Source organism: Dipodomys merriami, unplaced genomic scaffold (assembly GCF_024711535.1).
Source record: "Dipodomys merriami isolate MVZ:Mamm:240054 unplaced genomic scaffold, mDipMer1.0.p SCAF_408, whole genome shotgun sequence".
Lineage (NCBI taxonomy): Eukaryota > Metazoa > Chordata > Mammalia > Rodentia > Heteromyidae > Dipodomys > Dipodomys merriami.
In genome coordinates, this window is record NW_027205693.1 from 260576 (window position 1) to 282477 (window position 21902).

The window sequence follows — 21902 nt, forward strand, 5'->3', positions numbered from 1 at the left end:
TCTATCTACAAACATATCTGTCTATATCAGTCATCTGTCTCTCTGTCCAAGCATCTTATATGATACCATCTATCTGGTATCGTCTAGCTACATCTACCTATCATCTGTGTATCTTGTCCGTCATTATCTGGTCAGTTTCTCTCCCTATCTATTCATTTATCTACCTACCTATCATATATCTATCTGTATCTACCTACCTATCTGTCTGTTTCTCTAAGTCTATCCATCAGTCAATCTATTCAGTTCTCGACAGAGTTGACCACACTGGGAGTCTATAAGGTTTAGTTATGTAGTGTAGGAATAGAGTTTAATGGGTCAACTTTTTCTGACACATGGAATTAAATTAGGGCCCCAAATTGTCTTGTCTTCAGACCTACTTTCTCCTTGTGGCTTTGGAGCTCTGGCTGGACAGCTGTGGGGCCTACAGCAGCTGGGGACAAGGGGTCTCCTTGCTTAGCTTGGCTTAGGCATTCTTTCCAGAAGAAAATAAAGTGTTTAAAAAGAAGACAGAAGGGCCAAGGGAGCTTCCTCGAGCCTCTGGGAAGGTCGCTCAGCTCAGTGGCGGTGTGCAGAACCGCTGTGGAGCTGGGGTTCATCATACTTCCTTTGGGGTCCAGCCCTGCTGGTAGCTTTGAAACCCGGGCAGCGTGCTTCACTCTGTTTGGCTCATTGCTCCAAACGTGGGAAGTGTAAATGAGTGTGAGACAGACCTCGCGCGCCGTCCTCCGATCCTGGGTTCACTTTCCAGCGGACAGGCGACTCCGGACTGCTTAACCTTTTGTGTCTCCCTTTGCTGACATAAAATGTGCGGAAAGTCGTAATTATACTGCTGGATCGATATCACGATCAAAAAATGATGCACACAGCTGGACGCCGCAGCTCACGCCTGGCATCCCTCCTACTCGAGAGGCTGAGATCTGAGGATCGTGGGTCAAAGCCAGCCTGGGCAGGAAAGTCTGTGAGACTCTGAGCTCCAGTGAATCACCAGAAAACCGGAAGTGGAGCTATGGCTCATGTGGTAGAGTTGCCAGCCCTTGAGCAAAAGAATGCTCAGGGCCAGTGCCCAGGCCCTGAGTTCAAGCCCCAGGACCTGCCCATACACACCCCAAACGATGACGAAGGGCTGGCGGCATGGCTGGCCTTCCCCCTCTGTCCTGGTTTTAATCATCATCACGGAGATGGAGTGGACAGTGCGGTGGCTCCTGGGAGTGGGTGGTTTCCAGAGGGCTCTGATTGGCAGGCGATCATAAGAACAGAAGCGCACAGGTGGGAGGGGAGCTGGGGGGAGGGGGGACCAGCATACGGTACGCGGGCGTTGCGGTGGGAGACCAGAATAGAACGGGGTGTGCGGGGACAAAAATGTGAGACTGATGGCCCGTCATGAGCGCTCGTGTGTGCCCACGGGCTCCACGGGAGACGAGGAGAGGCCCCCCGTCGGTCCCGGGCTCTGTGGTGTTCATCTCAACACAGATCAGACAGGAGCAACACGAGGGTGGAGGCCGGGAACGGAGCAGAGAACCTAGTTAAATGAAAGCAACAGCAACCAGCAAGCTGGGAAATGAGTGAACGGCGAGTGGAGGGGGAGGGAGGGAGGACAGGCGAGAGTGAGCCACTGCCCGTCGAAAAGCCGGCTCTGCGTGGCCTTCTTGGAATTACACCAGCCAGAGCCGGACTGGACCCTAAGCGTGGGAACAGAAAGACAATGAAGAGGGAGCGGGGGAGGGGGAGGAAATCTGGACCTAAAAAAAGAATAACAAGCTGGCACCGGTGGCTCACACCTGTCATCCCAGCCACTCAGGAGGCTGAGATCTGAGGATTGCGGTTCAAAGCCAGCCTGGGCAGGAAAGCCAGTGAGACTCCTATCTCCAACGAACCTCCAGAAAGCTAGAAATGGTGCTGTGGCTCAATGGTAGAGCGCCAGCCTTGAGCACAAAGAGGCTCAGTCCCAGCGCCCAGGCCCTGAGTTCAAACCCCACAACTGACAACAATAACATCAAGAATAACAATAATAACAATCATTAATAGTAATATGATTACAAAAGAGGGAGATTGAAGTTTTATATGTATGTATATGTACATGCACACACAGGAGAAAGGTTAAGAGAGTATTAGAGTGTTAGTCAGTGCAGGCCTGTGCAGTCAACGCTGGGAATATACAAGCTGGAGAGGGTTCCAGTGGCAGAAGCCCTTTGGACAGCTAACTTGCAATTGAACAGGACGAATCTCTGTCCTTTTGCTGATCAAATTTGCGAAAGTCGAAGACATTACAGCTTTGAGGTGTGGGGGGTCAGCCTGGTTTTCCTGGGGATGGGGGAGGCAAAGTGTGTGTAAAGGTATTTCTGGGAGCACCCCCCTCTTTTTTCTGTAAATGCCTGCATGGTAAAACTCGCAGCCAAGGTCCCGCGAGCCATTTCGGGCCACGTTTTATAAAAAGAAATGAAAAGTGAGAAAAATCCAGGAAAAAAATGTGGGTCTGGAAGCAAAGAACGTGTGGAGTCTTGGGTTCTCCACAGCGTGGGAATCTGCAGGTGGGAAGGCGGGAGGAGCCATCGGTCCCTCCGCGGGTCTAACCATGCCCTCAGCTCAATGTCCCCCCACCCCCCTGGGATGAGATCACCCCCAACTTCCCACTACTGTAGGGAATGGTGGCGCACAGCTGTAATCCCGGCATCCTGGAAGGTGGATCATGAGTTCCAGGCCCGGCCTGAGAGAGAGACAAGGAGTAGCTCTATTACTGTCCCCACGCCCCCCCCCAAAACAAGCAAACAAGAGTTCCTGCTCTGCAAGTGTTTGATGTTGAAATCCCCCCCACAAGCAGATCTATGGCCTCACTCCCCCCCACTCCGCCCACTTCTGGGTGGAGGTGACAGGCAGGGCTCGTGGGCCAGAATGTCTGTCCTCAGCTGGGATTGTACCACATTGGGAATCACATGGGATTTGCGGGATTCATCTGTAAAAGAAGACAGAAATCCGTTAGGAGCCTCTGACACAGCCGTGTCACAGTCCTTTCAGATGTACAGAACCCTTACTGTGTGTGTGTGTGTGTGTGTGTGTGTGTGTGTGTGTGTGTGTGTGTGTGTGTGTGTGTGTGTGTGTGTGTGTGTGTGTGTGTGTGTGTGCTGGTCCTAGGGCTTGAACTCAGCACCTAGGTATTGTCCTTGAGCTCTTTTGCTCAAGGCTGGTGCTCTACCACTTGAGCCACAGCGCCACTTTTGGTTTTCTGGTAGTCAATTAGAGATTAGAGTCAAGTGGACTTTGTTCCCTGGGCTGGCTTTGAACCACAATCCTCAGATCTCAGCCTCCTGCGTAGCTGGGATGACAGGTGGAAGCCACCGGCACCTGGTGAATCTCTCAATTTTGACCTGTGAAGAAAAGGCTAGTTTCCTTTTAGGCAGTGCTAGTGAGCTGTGTCTGGCACGGTGAAGTGGCCTGGTGATGAAGAACCATCAAGGTCACCCATCTGCCAGGTTGGCGGATGAGCAGATGAGCCACCTTTGAAGCCAGGACCTAGTCTGGAGAAGGCTCTGTCTTGAGACCTGGAACTGGGACCAGTTGTGGGTCATTCCCACACGGTGGTCAGAGCCACACACGACCACGGGTGGGCACAGGAAGCGTCCCTGAGACGCTGCCCACATTGCCAGCAGCTGGAGGGAGGTTCGGGAGGTTCAGGGGACCAAGAAGGAGGCAAGATTAGATCTCACGGCTGGAAGTCACAGCGGCCAGCCAGGGGTCCAGCACCCTGTGGGGGAGAGGGGCAGTTTTGAGATGTGGCTCAGGTGGTAGAGCACCTGCCCCAAACAAAGCAGAGTGAGTTTGTGAGACCCCAAGTCCCAGCCTCCACCCCACAGAAGTCCTGGATTAGTAATAAAACGTCATTCTGCTCCTTTGATAGGGGGTTTTGAGAGCTAAGAGTTGTTCCTCTGTGGTTTTCTTTTTCCTTCCTTTTTTAGGCCAGTCCTGGGGCTTGAACTCAGGGCTTGAGCTTCTTTTACCCTACCACTTGAGCCACAGCTCCACTTCCGGCTTTTTCTGTGTGTGTGGTACTGAGGACTCGAACGCAGGGCTTCATGCATGCTATGCGAGCACTCTACCCCTGAGCCACCTTCCCAGCCCAACCTCTGTGCATTTTTAAGTGACCACAGGAATTGTTTCAACCGAAAGAAGAAAATGTGGCATCCTGCTGCTTTTGTATACATTGTTTAAATAGTAATTCTCAGCGCAGCCCAAAGCTACACAATGGCACTTAAATACCGGCAGGCAGGTTTGGCGATGGGTGGGTAGCTGATAAGTATTGATTCTTCTGAAGGAAACCTGAAATCTTAACAAAGTCAATGTGCAATCATTTGAAGAAGAGGGGTTGTTTTTTTTTTTTTTTTTAGTTATTTAAAATCAGAGAATCTGACTTCATAAAGGACAACTTCCACCAGCCTGATCTAATCTTTGGAGTTGAAAATGAAAGGCTAGGCAGATCAAGGAAAAGATGGGCATGTAGTTCAAGTAGACCGCAGATGGGATTTGGATAGGAAACTACTCGTCCTGTCCACCAGCCCTGGCCTGGTCCACCACGGGACGAAGCTACGGCTCACTGCTAAGGCCCAGAGTTACGTGGGTTTCCAGCTGGCATCTGGCACTTGGTGGAACTATTCATACCTGTGGATTTGCCTTTTGCTTGTTCTCAGAACTGGCTGAGAGGCTGGGCGTGGTGGCTCCCGCCTGTCATCCCAGCTACTCAGGAGGCTGAGATCTGGAGGATTGCGGTTCAAAGCCAGCCTGGAAAGGAGAGTTCATGCGACTCTTATCTCCAATGAACCACCAGAAAACCAAAAGTGGAGCTGTGGCTCAAGTGGTAGAGTGCCAGCCTTGCAAAGGAACTTGAGGACAGTGTCCAGGCCCTGAGTTCAAGCCCCAGGACCTACAAAAATGAAAATAGAAAAGGAGCTGTTTAGCTCACAGTGGCCGTGGCACGTGGATTACGACAGCTATCCATCTAGACGGGAGTTTGATGATGTCTCTGATGGCCTCTTCAGTGCCTTTCATCAAAGAGGGCAGAGAACCCAGGGCCTCATGGGCAGCAGGAGGGACTGTAGATAGACAGGCAGATGCACTTCCTCAGCCTGCAGTGCTTGCTGGCTCCACTACGTAAGTGAAGACAATGGTGTGGTTACTCTGGAAGATGTGGAGAACCACCTGGCCCTCGTTCATCTTGGTTTCTTGCGGGGGTCCCGGTTTACTCTGAGATCTGGGGCTGGCATGATTTCAGGCAGAGTTCCAGCTGCACCTCTGAAGGAGGCGGACATGTTGGCATCAGCCAGCGAGGCCAAGTTACCATGCGAGCTCTGCTCTGCCCGGCAGGCCACGTGGGCCAGCGCCAGCCCGCACTCCCCGGTAGATAACATTTTATTTCCTCCAAATCCTCCTTAATGCCATTTTATTTTCATTTGGGGACACGCCTGGCTCTTTGGAGGGCAGATGACCGATTGGTTTTGGGAGTGGTGAATCCAGTCACCGTCGTTCTGATTGGGGGCTCCTACCGCATTCCAGTACACGGGGTCCGCTCTTCCCACCTGGAGACCCCCGGGGAAGCAACGGCTGATGCTGAGTGGGGGAAAGTTCAGTGCTGTCTCAGGACATCTCTCCCTGGACTCGGCCACCGTGGGGGCAAAGGGCTGTGAACCCGGGGCCAAAGGAACCCGAGCCCCCCTCGTTTGTCCACTCTGCCCAGAGCAGGGATGACGGAGGAATATCTCCCTTTACCAAGGATCGCTTGGTGAGCCCCACGTGGACAGACCTTGTCACTGCTTCCGGAAACAGTGGCTTTCTGCTCTTTTTTTCCAGGGGGGGGAGGGGACAGCCCTGCAGGTGAATCAAATAGCAAAATGCTCTGAGCACCCCCCCTTCAGAGCTCCTCTCCACCACGCCTTTCCATCAGCGAACTCGGTGATCCGCTCAGATGGGCACGGGAAGATGTATTACTAATTTATTAATTTTTAATTCACTAATGATAACATAATTTATTATTAATTCAGTTATCATATAACACTCATTTGCCATTGATGATAATACAACTGAATATTAACTTATTATCAAGTTATCTTAAAACTCATTCATTTGCCATCAATGATAATACAATTGAATATTAACCTATTGTTAACTTAGTTACATATAACATTCATTTGCCCATCGATAATACAATTGAATATTAACCTATTGTTAAGCTAGTTATCATATAACATTAATTTACCATCGATGATGATACCATTGAATATTAACCTATAATTATAATGTAATTTGATATTATTATTACATATACATATTTATTATATCCGAGACACAGGTCATCATCTTTGCTACTCTGAAAGGAAGCCGCCGCCGGCCCGCTGAGCACTTCCCCTTCACCTGCTCTCCACCCCGTAGGCTCTCACCCTTCGGCCCGTCATGAACCGGGGAATTTTGACAGCACGCACAGCTTAGGTTTTAGTGTTTCTCACTTGATACTCAGCAAGCTGCCTGCTCTCGGCGCCTCGGTCTCAGTTACAGATCGTTCTTCTTTCATCCTGCAAATGCCTTTCTCTCTGGCGGCGTGGAGTGCGCATGATTGTACGCATCTGCCTTCATGAATAGAGCCTGATTGTTATTGATAACCCTTCTCCCTAATCAGTAGCTAACTTAATGATCGCACTGTTTCTCTTGATCCATTTCATTTCCCTTTTTTTTTTTTTGGCAATTTTTTTTTCCCTATTTCTCTACCTATTATTCCTTTGCATTGACCTAAAAGCTGGGTACTTGGAACTCACCCTTGACATCCCAGCTACTTGGGAAGCTGAGATCAGAGGATCACGGTTCAAAGCCAGCTTGCGCAGGAAACTCTGTAAGACCCTTTATCTCCAGTTAACCAGCAAAAAGTCCAAAGTGGTTCTGTGGCTCATGTGGTAGAGCGCTAGCCTTGAGCAAAAGAAGCTCAGGGACAGCACCCAGGTCCCAAGTTCAAGCCCTACGACCAGCCAAGGAAACAAAACAATTAAAGAAACTAGATCACCAGGGCTTGGCCACCATTTGCCACCCACAGTTCAGCACAATTTACCCCAGGAAGCGGCCATGACTTGGGGCAAATGACCCCCTCTCAAGTGAGGGACAGTCTCGGAAGTGGGGTGGGCTGGATCTTACCGCTGTGGGGTTGGGGGACATTGTGGATTGGCAGGAAATGGGAACGAGGAGCCGGCCGATTTCGTGCACTGCCAGTAGGATAACAGGAGGGAAAGCCGTTCCCGTCCCTTCTTAGCGAACACACGCCATGGACATCAAAGTCCCAAGAGTACACAGCTCACATGTGGCACGCGGCTGCAGGCTCTCGTAGAAATTTATCTGCCCCCAGCCAATCACCCCTCTCCCTCCAGCACAGCCATTTCTTGGGGCAGGCTACAGCAAAGTTTCAGGGGCCAGCTGGGATCAGGAATCCGTCCCTGCCCTTGGCCTGGTCGGGTTTGGTCACTCACTGGCTGCTGCTCTGAGACACCATTTCATAACACCAGCAGGGGATGCTGCTGGTCTTCAGTCCCCTGTCAGGATGGGTGTTTGACCACAACGCCTTCCACTCGGCTTGTCTGGAGATTGCGCCTAGATTTGTGCCTGGAGATCGTGCCTAGATTTGTGGCTGCAGTCATCGCTTGCCCAGCCTGTCGCCATTTGCAACGGATAGCCAGAAGTGGGTTCAGGCTCAGCCTTGGCCAAAGGCGTACGGCCGGGGTCCTCGCTATGCTGAGAAACCATAACTCCTCTCTCTCTCTCTCTGTTTGCTTTTCCAGTCCTGGGGCTTAAACTCTGGGCCTGGGCGCTGACCCTGATGCCTCTTGTAATGGTTCATTGGAGATAAGAGCCTCATGGACTTTCCTGCCCGGGCTGGCTTCAACCCACAATCCTCAGATCTCAGCCTCCCGAGTAGCTGGGGTGGCAGGCGTGAGCCACCCACGTGCAGCTTTTGTCTGGTGGTTTCTGTTTGGCTTCCATCAACTCAGTTGGGTGCCAGACCCCCAGCGCCATTGGGGCTCCCTGGTTTAGTGGATGGTGGAGGTAGGTGTCGAGGGGGGCGCAGCGGGTCGGAACAGGGTGAGATGGTGCTGAATCAGGTGAGGAGAGGTGAGAGGAAGGAAAGGACAGACCCACCTCCATAGTCTCCTTTCGAACTTCTACTGCACCCTGGCATTCTCTTGCTTGGAGACAGACAAGGTCACTGACAAGGTCACTCGTCACCACAGGGGAAAGGAACTAAGAAAAAGCAGGACCGAAGAGGGTCAGGCTCGCTCACTCTCATTAGTAGAAGACTCACCAGGGGTTTTCTAGAAGCGGGTGTTTTCGATGTATGGGAGCCACACAGATCCACTGTGTGCAGAGGCTAGGTGTGCATCCGGGGCTCCGGGTACCCCGCCGCTCACCCATCTCAGGCCAGCCCGGGGTGTCTGGTGAGGCCCTGCTTGCTGGCGCTTGGCTGGTCCACACCTGACCGGAGGAACTCTGCCCTCAGCACCTGCTTATTTCTATAGTTGTAAGGCTGGAACTCAAGGCCTGGGCACTGTCTCTGAGCTCTTTCTCTCTTGGCTGGTGCTCTACTGCTTGAGCCACAGCTCCACTTTCAGAATTTGGGTGGTTCATTGGAGATCACAGCCCAGGCTGGCTTCGAACCTTGATCCTCAGACCTCTTGGCTTCCTGAGTAGCTGGGATAACTAGCGTGAGCCACCGGTGCCCGGCCACTTACTCATTCTTGGTGGTCCCTATGGGACCAGACGCCCGGGGATCTCTGCCTGGCATTGTCCATGTCAGTCTGCGGGCCATGCGGGGTTCAGGAAGTGAGGGACAAATGCAGCTGGGCAGAGCTGAGGGCTGGCCAAGGTCTGTGGGAACAGTCAGTTATTTCTCACCGTGTGTGTGTGTGTGTGTGTGTGTGTGCATGTGTGCACGCACATGTGTCAGCAGCTCTGACTTGCCCCGCCGCTCCCCCCTCCATCCACACCCAGTCACTCCCCCCCACCCAGACCCCACGTGTTGCTCTGCTGATTTTTTCTGGACCCTAGGAGAGAAAACGCACACACACACACACACACACACACACACACACACACACACACACACACACAAACACACGCATATACATGTGCGCACACACACATACTTTGGTTACATCAGTCAGTTGTACAGGAGGCTTCATTCTGACGTGTGCACCCCTGCATACCAGGCGCCTGGTCCACTCACCCCGCGTTCCTCCCTCCTCCTCCCCCCTTCCCCAGCCCATCCCACCCAGCTCCACCCTCCCTCCCATTCTCCCAGGAGGACTTAGAGCCTATGGATCACATCCGGCCTCCTCTACCCCTCTGCCCACCTTCGCTCCTCTCACCAGAACCCACAGCTGGGACAAGGCCAGCTTCACACTCCAGGCACTCATCATCTTCATCACCATCACCATCATCATCATCATCATCATCATCACCATCATCATCATCATCTTCATCACCATCATCATCATCATCATCTTCATCACCATCATCATCATCATCATCATCATCATCATCATCATCATCACCATCTTCATTATCATTATTAATAGTATTATTTTGATGCCCATCCTCGGCCTTGAACTCAAGGCCCAGGTGCTGTCCCTGGGCTTTTCTTTGCTCAAGCTGGGTGCTTTATCACTTGAGCCACAGCTCCACTTCTTGCATCTTGATGGGGAATCACAGACTTCCCTTCCTAAGCTGGCTTTGAACTGCGATCCTCAGATCTCAGCCTCCCGAGTGGCTGGGATGACAGGCGTGAGCCACGGGCACCCGGCTCCACATCTGTGTGTGTGCAGGTTGTACACGGGGTCCTCGCTAGGCCACATCTCCCACTCTGTCCTCCCCAGGAGAGACGCGTGGGAACCCAGTCCCATACATGTTTGTGATTTAGCTTTGCTGGGGGAGGGGAAGCCAAAGAAAGCGATCGCCCTGAAAATAAATGCTGATGGACCGGAAGCTCGGTGTGCACTGCCACTGAAGACCGACTGACCTCTCTCTCCCTCCTTCCCTTCCTTCTTCCGTCTCCCTATCACTTTCCTTTCCTACCTCTTCCTCTCTCTCCCTCCCTTCCTCTCCCTCTTTCTCCCTCCCACCCTCCCTACAGGACGACTCGTCCATGTTCTTCCAGTTCGGGCCATCCATCGAGCAGCAGGCTTCGGTAATGCTAAACATCATGGAAGAGTACGACTGGTACATCTTCTCCATTGTCACCACCTACTTCCCCGGGTACCAAGACTTCGTGAACAAGATCCGCAGCACCATCGAGAACAGCTTCGTGGGCTGGGAGCTGGAGGAGGTGCTGCTGCTGGACATGTCGCTGGACGACGGGGACTCCAAGATCCAGAACCAGCTGAAGAAACTGCAGACCCCCATCATCCTGCTCTACTGCACCAAGGAGGAGGCCACCTACATCTTCGAGGTGGCGCACTCCGTGGGGCTCACGGGCTATGGCTACACGTGGATCGTGCCCAGCCTGGTGGCCGGCGACACGGACACGGTGCCGGCCGAGTTCCCCACAGGGCTCATCTCGGTCTCGTACGACGAGTGGGACTACGGGCTGTCTGCGCGTGTGCGCGACGGCATCGCCATCATCACCACGGCCGCGTCGGACATGCTGTCCGAGCACAGCTTCATCCCCGAGCCTAAGAGCAGCTGCTACAACACGCACGAAAAGCGCATCTACCAGTCCAACATGCTCAACCGGTGAGTGTGGGTGTGGGCGGCCTGCCGGGGCATGCGCAGGAGCACGCGCAGGGGAGGGTGCGTGCATGCGTGCATGCGCATAGAGGCCCTGGAAGAGGCCTGGCCGCAGAGGCTCAGAAGTGGTGGAGGAGGCAGCAGGAGGAAGGCCAGCCTCCAGCGGCCGGCGATCACCAGGGCCCAGCCTCAGCTGTGCCCTGTGCTTGTTCTAGAAAACCCGCGCCAGCACCCGGTGCCCAAGTGCTTGACCTCATCCAGTAATGAAATCTGGAGGTACATGGATCTATGTGGACTCAAACCCAGGCCTTTCAGGTCCCTGAGGGTCTGTTCAGATGAGGTAGGCTTAGGGAGATGAGAGTTCCAGTCCACAGACAGCAGCTATGCTGCGTGGGGACACAGAAGGTGTTCCCTGGGGGCGGGGATGAGGCCAGGTGGCAGGCAGGAGGGATGCTGGCTCAGCCAGAGGTCAGAGTGGCTCCTGTCAGTCACTGTGTTGCCATGACAGTGTACCAGGGACGTTTCTGTCACCTTGTCGCCATGACAGTGTACCAAGGACGTTTCTGTCAGTCACTTTGTCGCCATGACAGTGTACCAGGGAAGTTTCTGTCAGTCACCTTATTTTCATGACCATGTACCAGGGAGGTTCCTGTCCGGCACCTTGTTGCCATGACAATGTGCTGGGGTGGTTTCTGTCAGCCACCTCGTTGCCATGCCAACATGTTGGGGAGGTTTTGGCCGTCGTGTTGTTGTCATAACAACATGACAGGGTGGTTCCTGTCGATCACTTTGTTGCCATGACAACGTACATGCCAGAAACAACTTCAGACACTCCTCCACCTCCCTGGAGTGTTCAGTCCCCACATGTCTTTGGTTCTGTGGGTTCTGAGCAAACGTGGCCGCTGACCAGTGTGAGAGGCTGCTGGCCTCCTGATGGGCTGGAAGGAAGGAGGGGGAGGGGACCAGAGACCCAGCCACCCTTTCCCACCCCCCAGATAGTGCCACCACCCGGATGGCCTGTGCTCTCTTGAAGCCACTTTGCCTAATGGCCTCCCATTCTGTCCACGTGGCTCTCTTGGGGAGTGCTCATTGACTGCTTCGAGAAGATTCTATCCCAGGTCTGTGTGGTCTTATTTTCTCATCAAGCAGTTACGCAGGCACTTTGTAAAAATTCAGATTATCTCGACAAAATTACAGTGGTCTCACCGCCAAGTAGGTAGGAATGAGCATTGTTCAGGAAAATCATGAAACTCCTTCTAGAAACCTCCCTGTGTCTGTGTCAGGGTGGGTGTGAATCCATCCCAGGCCACAAGGGAGACTTTGGCAGACTTGATACTTGATAGCGTTGCTTTATTTCATCGCCTGTCTTGAGAATCCAGGGGTTGGAGGTGTGGCTCCAATACACAAAAGCGTCAGGTACTGAATTTGAGTCCCAGGCTTGGACTGAGAGAGAGAGAGAGAGAGAGAAGAGAGAGAGAGAGAGAGAGAGAGAGAGAGAGAGAGAGAGAGAGAGAGAGAGAGAGAGAGTCCATTTTTAACTTACTTTAAGGAATATTGAACTGTACCAAAGGCATCCAGGAGCAGTGCCCACACACCCGCCACCCTGCTTAAGAAATAAAGAACTAGAGAGCAAAGGAAGGGGGTCATGCTCACGACCTGACTTACGTAACTGTCACTCCTCAGCAATCACCTTCATCATAACAACAAAACAATCTTTCTAAAAAAAAAAATAGAAAGGCAACCGGGCACTGGTGGCTCCCGCCTGTCATCCCAGCTACTCAGGAGGCTGAGATCTGAGGATCGAGGTTCAAAGCCAGCCTGGGCAGGAAGGTCCGTGAGACTCTGATCTCCCATGAACCACCAGAATACCAGAAGTGGAGCTGTGGTTCAAGTGGTAGAGCACCAGCCTTGAGCTGAAGCGCTCAGGGACAGCTCCCAGGCCCTGAGTTCAAGACCCAGGACCAACAAAACAAATTAAAAAGAAAACCTGTAAACTTAGCTGGCTGTTTGCCCAGGAGGGCTTTTCCACGGGCCAGTTGCTCTGTTCTCAGCCCAGGCCTCAGGTTCCATAGAAAGTTCTAGCAGTGAGCCACCAGCACCACCCCCATGCCCGGAGTACTTGGCTCCTTTGGCCAGCTGTCTCTCTAGATCTCTGACAAGGTTCACCGTCTCCTCCTAGGGAAACATTCTTCCCTGGCAAAGCTCAGAAAGCATGAAGAAGGCCACACTAGGAGGACAGAGCCATGGTCCCAGTGCCTAGGGCCCCGAGGGTGGAGAAAGTCTTATGTCAGAGGTCAGAGAGGGGTCGTATGTCAGAGGTCATGGGTCAGAATATGCAGGACATGAAGTCTGACCAGCATTGCTCTACATGCTTTGGGCCAAGGATGCAGGAAATCAAAGCGGATGCTTTTCCCACAGCTCCTCCTCCATATCTCCCTGAGTCGGTATCAAGAGGGTGGAGTTTATCATCATCATTATTGTTATCATTATCGCTATTATTAAATATTCACTGTGCAGAAGGGTGCTGGATGGGAATAGAAAAAGCTCAGCTACTTGCTTCCTTCATTTTCCCATGGCCTTTCCAGATCCTTCTCCTATTCCCTCCTCTCTTCCTCCTCCTCCTCTCCCTTCCCTCCCCCTCCTTTCCCTCTCTCCCTCCCTACCTTCTCCCTTTCTGCACCCCCTCCCCTTCCCCGAACAAAAGTCTGCCAGCAACGTTAGGTCACGTCAGCACACTGGAAGTCTACAGTAATACCATCATTTGTCTTGTCGACTTGAAGAACGGGTGCGGCTTCCTCCTCGCCGTCTGTGGAGGGGGTGGACAGGCCGCACGTGTCCTGTAGATGATGATTGAAGGCCCGGCTGGTCCCCCTCCCAGCCGCCCAGGGCCTGGCCTCCTTCTGTGAGCAAGTTCTGCGCATGCTCGCGTGGGCCCCATGCCTTTCACCTGGGAAGGTGGAGGCTCAGAGGCGGTGGACGGCTAGGATCAGAACCACGGGTGAAGAGACTCACCACCTGTGTCTCAGGAGCTCGGAGGGGCTGTTATGGGATTCCTCGTAGGATGGAGATTTGTGGACATACCACGATGATTTGTGCAGATCTAGAAAGAAAGCTGCACTGGTGGCCACAAGTGACCACGGGTGTCCACAGTGCCAGTGGCTCAAGAAGTAGAGTGCTGGCCCAGCCAGGGCCAAGCCCCGAGTTCTAATCCCAGCACTGCCAAAGCAATGGATTACAGACTGGCTTTCCCCAGTCTGTGTTGGTGAGCCCCGCTGATGTTTATAAACATCGTTAATCCTGGGGCAGCCAGGTCCTGCCATAGACACCTGCCTCTCGGAGAATCTCCGATAAATTCTTCCCTCAAAGATGAGACCAGGCTAAAGCCCAAATCAGCCTGGGAACCAATGCCCAGCACCCGCCAGCCACGGGCGTATCGCTGTGTGAAATGCCCATCACCTGCTGTGCCCGGCTGCACCATTGCTGTCTTTCTACCTTTTCTTCTTCTTTTTTTCTTTGGTCCATTGTAGGACTTGAACTCAGGGCCTGGGCGCTGTCCCTGAGTGCTTCAGCTCAAGTCTGGTGCTCTACCACTTGAGCCACAGCACCACTTCAGGTTTTCTGTGGTTCATTGGAGATCAGAGTGTCATGGACCTTCCTGCCCAGGCTGGCTTTGAACCTCGATCCTCAGATCTCAGCCTCCTGAGTAGCTGGGATGACAGGTGTGAGCCACCGGCGCCCGGCTGGTTTTCTACTTCTAGGAAGGATGAGTTCTTTTTTTATTTTTTCCCTCTCTGTGTGTCAAAGACTGTCATTCTCTGGATTTGTGGAAAGGAGATGGGAGAGACTGAGATGGTTCGTGGGGAGGAGCGGGAGGCACATGGCGGCTGCTTTTCTGCACCTCACAGAACACCACGGGGCCCCCAGCCCCCTCGGTGACCGCTCCCACGGCAGGCGTGGGACCCGTGGGTGTCTCTGACCCAGTATGGGGAACCGGGGTGCAATCAGTGCCTGGACTTTGTGGGGAGAGAGAGGCAGGGCACACCTGGGGAGGTTCACTTGGCCGGGCAGATTTCTAGAAACATCCATAGAACACGGATCAGGAGTCAAGGCCAGCATGGCTGATGACGCTCAATGGAAGCCAGCCAGAATTGCCTTCTAGTCCTGCTGTGTGGTCTCAGTGGTTCATTTGTGACAGGTGATGGGGAGAGGAGGAGGAGGAGGAGGAGGAGGAGGAGGAGGAGGAGGAGGAGGAGGAGGAGGAGGAGGAGGAGATTTAACAGCTTCTAGATCAGCCAGCTCCTTGATCTTCTCCCCCCGCCCCGCCTGCCCTGGCAAACCCCAAAACGTCACAGAGGAATGCTCCTCTCCCCCCCCACACGCACATGCATGTGTGCCTGTGTTCACCAACACATTTTAAAAATAGGAGCCCTGGTTGCCATGACGCCCATTGCTACCTAGCAACCGTGCTCCTCCGCTCGGTGCCTTTTACCTTCAGGGAGCAGCGCTGTCCCGGAGCGGCCCCTAGCGGCCTGGCTCCCCCAGGCTCCGCTTCCTTCCCTGCCTCCCCACCCGGCCAGGAGGAGCCCACGCGGGCCCAGGGGCCATCTGAAGGTGCCCAGCATCCCGTGCCACGAGAGAGTCACTTGGGACCTGCTGTGTGCACAAAGCACACATGTTGATCCATGGGAATCCGCAGCGCACGTTTGTGCCCCAAAGACCCCTCTCATCTTCTGAGAACCATAGGGAGAGTTCGATGAAGTGACCCAAATAAATCAGTTTGGCCCGCCTGGTGGCTCACACCTGGAATCCCAGCTACTCAGGAGGCTGAGATCTGAGGATCAACCAGCCCAGGCAGGAAGGTCGGTGAGACTCTTATCTCCAATGAATCACCAAAAAGCTAGAAGTGGAGCTGTGGCCCAAGTGGTAGAGCACCATCCTTGCGTAAAAAAAGCTCAGGGACAGTGCCCAGGTCTTAAGTTCAAGCCTTGGGACTGGCAGAAAGAGAGAGAGAGAGAGAGAGAGAGAGAGAGAGAGAGAGAGAGAGAGAGAGAGAGAGAGAGAGAGAGAGAGAGAGAGAGAGAGAGAGAGAGATTTGCTATGATCTTCAGAAGTTGAATGTTCTCTTTCAGATTAAAAAAAAATCTTTTAGGAGCCAAGTGGCTCACGCCTGTCGTCCCAGCTACTCAGGAGGCTGAGATCTGAAGATCGTGGTTCGAAGCCAGCCTGGGCAGGAAAGTCCCTGAGATTCTGATTGCCAATGAACCACCAGAAAACTGGAAGTGGAGCTGTGGTTCGAGTGCTAGAGTGCCAGCCTTGAGTGAAAGAGCTCAGGGACAGTGGTCAGGCCCTGAGTTTAAGCCCCAGGACTGGCCAAAAAAAAAGGTCTTTTAGAATGTTCCCATGTGATCATGATGTCAACAGCTGGGGCTGTTGCACACATTCTTGTTTCATTGGGCTGAGAAGGGAAACTGAGGCCCAGATACTGATGGGGATGAGAAGCCAACCCTGCAGGGCCCTCCGTGGGTTTGAACCACTGCCATGGGTGTGGCTACATTTGTTTGGCCCGCAGAAGCCAGACAGATTCAAAGGTGACCATGGCGCTGATGTGTAAACTTAAACTCGGCACTCTGGGCGGGGGGGGGGGTGGGGGGGGGGTGGGGGTGGGGAGGGGTAGAGACTTTCTTCCCCAGGCTGCCTCAGAACAGGGCACAGAGGTGAATGTTTCCTTCTTGGAGAATCTATTCATTACCAGCCATGGACCTTCCCCCCAGCCTCCCCCCCCCCATCAACAACGCCCTGACTCTCTCTCCAGCACCGCACTTTCCTCTCTGTGTAATTTATAACTCACCCCCCAACACCCCCGATCACAGACTTGAAAGCTTGCGATTCAATGAGCACGCGCACGGGTCCTGATGAGAAATTGATGCTTTTCTAAATTTCGGAGCACACAAGTGGTTTTGAAATGCAAGTTATTAGCGCTGGAAAATGGCCTGCTTTGTATTACCACACTGTTATTATATTTAATGGGATTGCTCCCCGACGTGCTGCAGAATGGAAGGGGAGAGTGGTGTTCAGAATGAGCAAGAAATGGGGGGCGGGGAGGAGGGAGGCCGCAGGGAGGAGGAGAGACAGTGGGGACCCGGCCTCACCTTGCACCGATCGCCCCAGGAGCAGGGAGCCGCCCGCCTTCGGGGCAGCGGGTTTGGAGCCCCAGGGGGTGGGGGGTGAGTGGGTTTGATCATGTGTGCCATTTCTGGGGTTTGGAGGGGGGGTTCCCAGCCTTGGCCACACACTCGAAGCCTAGCTGCAGACCCCTATGGAAAAACACGCAGAAGGAATGATAGCGTTGTTTCCCAATAGGGCAGCACATCTTCCTAATTAAAGACGGGAGGGAGGGAGGGGAGAATTGGTGGGTTCTGTCTGTGGGGAGGACCACGGCAGATCCTCCAGGTTACATCTCACCAAAGGGCAGTGATGACACAAACGATTCCGTGGCCATCAGCTCAGCACTGTGTTCCCCGCGTACAGCCATCGACCAACAAGGCCGCCTTCTCATTCAGTGATTGAGGCCTGGAGCTGTGAGCCCCCACGCCCCGGCCAGCAGGGGGCAACTCTGAGGCCAGATCCCACGTTAGGGCCATGACCCCGGCTTCTGCCACTCTGGGCTGATGGGGCGGGGGAAAGCTGATCATTTTTCCATCATCACCACGTGGCTTCCTCTCCATGAGACCCACCGGGCTGTTCTCATAGCAGCTTCAAAGATGGGGCTGACTGCTCGGGTGTGGACCAGAAAGGATTTGAGGCGAGCAGTCGCCCTTCATTCTGCCCTCACCCCACTATTCTGTGTCCGGTGGTTCTAGTTTTTAAGCACACAGAGGGTTTTCTGGCTTTCAGTATAGGATCCATGAGGCAAAGTTGGGTTCTATTGTTGGAGGTTAAGGACATACGTGCGTGCATATGTGTGCGCATGTGTGTGAGTGTGCACGTGTGTGTGCTAGTCCTGCGGCTTGAACTCAAGGCCTGGGTGCTGCCCCTGAGCTCTTTCACTCAAGGCTGGTGCGCTACCACTTTGAGCCACAGCTCCACTTCTGGTTTTCTGGTGGTTCATGGGAGATCAGAGTCTCATGGACTTTCCTGCCCAGGGCTGGCCTCCAACCACGATCCTCCGACCTCAGCCTCCTGAGTAGCTGGGATGACAGGCATGAGTCCCCAGCACCAGCCTTAAAGGGTTTTCTTTTTGTTCCTGGCGTTGGGATGGAGACCCATCTTGGGGGAGAAAAGCAGAAAGACTGCTCTGATGAGCAGAGACTCAGGCACTGACAATTGAGACTTCCACCCAGACGTGCTGGCATTTTGTGTCTGGGGGCGGCTCGTTCGCCGTGTTCTCTGTTCCTCGCCCCTCTCCTCCCCCCTCCCCATATGTCTCCCTCGTTCCCTCGCCCACCCTGCTCCTGCTTTTCTTTCTGTCTCTCTCTCTCTTCTTGGAGCTTATTTCCCTTCAGAAGAAGAAGAAAAAAAAAAGGATCTTGTCACAGAACAGAATATTACTTTTCTCAAACCCCTTGCCCATAGCTCCAGAAGTCTCTGGAGGTTTTTAATGAGCGGCCAATCCGTGCACCGCCCCCCTTCCCTCTTTCCCCCGTTGGGCTGAGGGCCTGACCACTGTCCCTGAGCTCTTTCGCTCAAGTCTGGTGCTCTACCACTTTGAGCCACTGGGCCACTTTCAGTTTTCTGGTGGTTCATTGGAGATCAGAGTCTCACGGACTTTCCTGCCCAGGCTGGCCTCAAACTGCTATCCTCAGATCTCAGCCTCCAAGTAGCTGGGGTAAGGGTGGGTAGTCTCCCATTGGGAGCTGTTTTGGAAAGCCAGCGGTAGCCTTGAAGGCCTGGGGGAGGTTGCTAAGTATATTGTTCTCTGAGGAAGATTCAGCCAGCTTGATGAATGAGAGCAAAATGATTTCATCCAGAAGGATCATTCGTTCATTCATTCATGCATGCATTCATTCGTTCATCAACAACGACTGTTCCCCGTGCAGCTGGCTCTGCTCCGAGTGGAGACGGAAGAGCTTTTCCTGGTGCATAATCTCCACTCAGAGAGGCGGCACGGGCACAGCTGGTGAATTCTCACACGGGCTTCACCCACCGCAGGCGGTGGCGAGAGCCGGGGGCCACGCTGGCATTCTACCAAAGCCCGGGGCGGGGGGGCGGGAGGGAGGAAGGAGACCCCCGCGGGGCTCGGCCTCCTCCTCCTGCCCACCTTGGTCCCTCATTCTTACAGCTCTGCCCTGCGCTGTGCCGGCTCCCGGCTGTTCATAAATAGGGGGGCAGTCGAATATTCTGAAGCCTTCCTCCAGACAGCCCCCCCAACCCCCACGCGCACAAAGCAGCGCCCCGGCCACCCCATCTCTCCACAATGGCCGCCTGAGTCTCTACCCTTGTTTCCAGCTCACAAACCTGAGCACTAATCACCATCATCGTTGTAATAACGAGGTGCATGTGCACCCTGTCATGTGCCCGCCCCCCGCCCCCCGGGTAACCACGGGGCTTCGGGGAGAGCGAAAGGAACAAGCCTTGATTTCCCAGTGAAGAAAGGAAGGGCCGGAGCCCGCACCGCCCCACGGCAAAGCCCCCCACAGCCCAGGGTAAAACGCTTCCACAGTCTGGATCCGATGTGCATACAGCGTGAAATGGAGTCCACGCAGCCACGCAGGGATGTGCAGGGACAGCCAGTTACACCTGGGCATCTGGGTGCTGTCCCTCAGCCTCAAGGCTGGCGCGCTACCACGTGAGCCACAGCACCACTTCTGGTTTTCTAATGGTTTATTGGAGATAAGAGTCTCACGGACTTTCCTACCCGGGCTGGCTTTGAACCTTGATCCTCAGATCACAGCCTCCGGATTAGCTGGGATGACAGGTGGGAGCCACAGTCCCCGACTGACAACAAAGAATGACAGAGCCAGGCACCAGACATCTCACTGCTCAGGAGGCTGAACTGTGAGGGCCGCAGTTCAAATCCAGCCTGGGTGGGAAAGTCCATGAGACTCTGATCTCCAGTGAACCACCAGAAAACCGGAAGTGGCGCTGTGGCTGAAGTGGTAAAGCCCCAGCCTTGAGTGAACGAGCTCAGGGACAGTGCCCAGGCCCTGAGTTCAAGACCCACAACTGACAAAAACGTAGCAGAAATATAAAGCAGGCCCAGTCTGTGGTGTTGGAGTGAAGAGTGGACAAAATGCTCAATATCTCTGTGTGCAGGTGGAAAGATGGAAGAGCGAGGGGGTGGGTAGGGGGGTGGGTTTGGGAAGGGGGAGGGAGTGGAGGGAAGGCTGAGTCCGATCAGGTGCCTGGCTCACATGGATGGAAAGGTCTGGATGCCGCCTCTCTGTGCACCTGACAGACTGGACGAATGTGGAAGAAAGGGAGATGTTGCTAACACAGGCTCAGGAGCCCGTCTTTGCCGTCCGTGCCCGGAGAACATTTCTCCAATGCACAGTGACGGTGAAATGAAATAAAACACATGCACCTCTCAAAACCCGGAGCCCTGGACCCCCCTCCCCCTCTTCCCCCTCCCTCCCACTGCCCTGCTCCCCCCTCCTTCCCCTCCCTCCCACCTCCTCCCTGCCCTCCTTCCTTTCTTCCCTATACTCAGAGCTGTACCATCTGCTGACTAATTCCTCGTCTGTGCTTTGATTTCCCCAGCAAGGGACTGGATCCCTCCCTTCTGGGGAGGGGGGGAGACCCCGAGGCAAGCTGGGGGTCTCCCCTGGGGAGGAGAACAGAGCCAGAACCGTCTGCAGGAGACCTCTGTCCACTGGTTCCTGAGGGTTCTTCCATGTCTAGCGTATTAGCATTCTGCAGATATGTACTGAATGCCCCTGGGGTGCAGATTCCACACCAGGACCCCCCTTTCCCCCTTTCCCCTTCCCCCTGTTCCCTGATCCCCAGGTGCATAGTTAGGCATATTCAAAATGGTGCTGCATTTATGGTTGGGTGGCTTTTTTTTTTTGATTGGTTGGTTGGTTGAACTCAGGGCCTGGGCTTTTTGTCCCTCAGCCTTTTTCACTCTACCATTTGGAGCCACAGCTCCACTTCCGGTGGTGGTTCATTGGATATAAGAGTCTCAGGGACTTTCTTGCCTGGGATGGCCTTGAACCCCGATCCTCAGATCTCAGCCTCCTGAGTAGCTGGATGACAGACATGAGCACCAGCGCCAGGCCAGTGTGGCTCTTTGTGAGGGGGAGGAGCTGAGGTCTGGGGTGGAGATGGCATTCTAAGCGGGGGATCTTGAGTCTGATTCTAGTTGTTATCTTGTCATTGTTTTGAATCGAGTTGCTTTTATTGCAAATCGGGTTTTCTTTTATTACCCTGCGTCACCTCTTCTCCCGACTGAGGTGTATTTGGGGATCAATCAGATCTGGGTTGTGAATTCCATTGGGGCTGGAGTTCCTCACTATGTAGGGGCTGATTCTCTCCCAGGACGCCGTCTGCCTCCACGCTGACCGCAGTGGTGGAGGGAAGGCAGCAGGGCCAACATGCTCTTCCACGATGTCTGCATGAACATCTATCTGTATGCGTGCCAGACTTCTATACACATCCCAGACATCTACACACTTCCCTGACATCTACATGCATCCCTAACATCCACACGCATCCCTAACATCCACACGCATCCCAGACATCTACACCTGTCCCAGACGTCTACACCTGTCCCAGACGTCTACACCTATCCCAGACATCTTTACCTGTCCCAGACATCTACACATGTCCCTAACATCTACATGCGTCCCAGATATCTACACGAGTCCCTGATGTCTACACACGTCCCAGACATCTACACATGTCCCTGACATCTACACGAGTCCCTGATGTCTACACACGTCCCAGATGTCTACACACGTCCCAGATGTCTATACTCATCCCAGACGTCTACAGGTGTCCTAGAAATCTACATGCATCCCAGACATCTACACGTGTCACCATGCAAATCAGAGGCTTGGACCCAAGAGGAAATGCCAGCCCTCTTGGGATGAGTTGTCTTCTTTTTCTTCTCCTTCTTTCTGTCTGTCTTTCTTCTTTCTTATCTCTGCCTTTTCCTTCTCCTCCTCTTCTTCTTCTCCTCCTCCTCATCTTCTTCTTTCCTCTTCCACTTCCTCTTCCTCCCC

The 21902-nt window shown here is 53.6% G+C and overlaps 1 protein-coding gene across 1 annotated transcript in view; it reads left to right on the forward strand.

Moving 5' to 3' along the window:
- The window catches only part of LOC138806761 (glutamate receptor ionotropic, NMDA 2B), a 188839-nt gene that overhangs the window by 108844 nt on the left and 58093 nt on the right, over nucleotides 1–21902 (forward strand). Inside the window, exon 4 of the mRNA XM_069992101.1 lies at nucleotides 10151–10749. Within this exon, the coding sequence (XP_069848202.1) occupies nucleotides 10151–10749 (599 nt within the window). The remainder of the gene's footprint in view (nucleotides 1–10150; nucleotides 10750–21902) is intronic.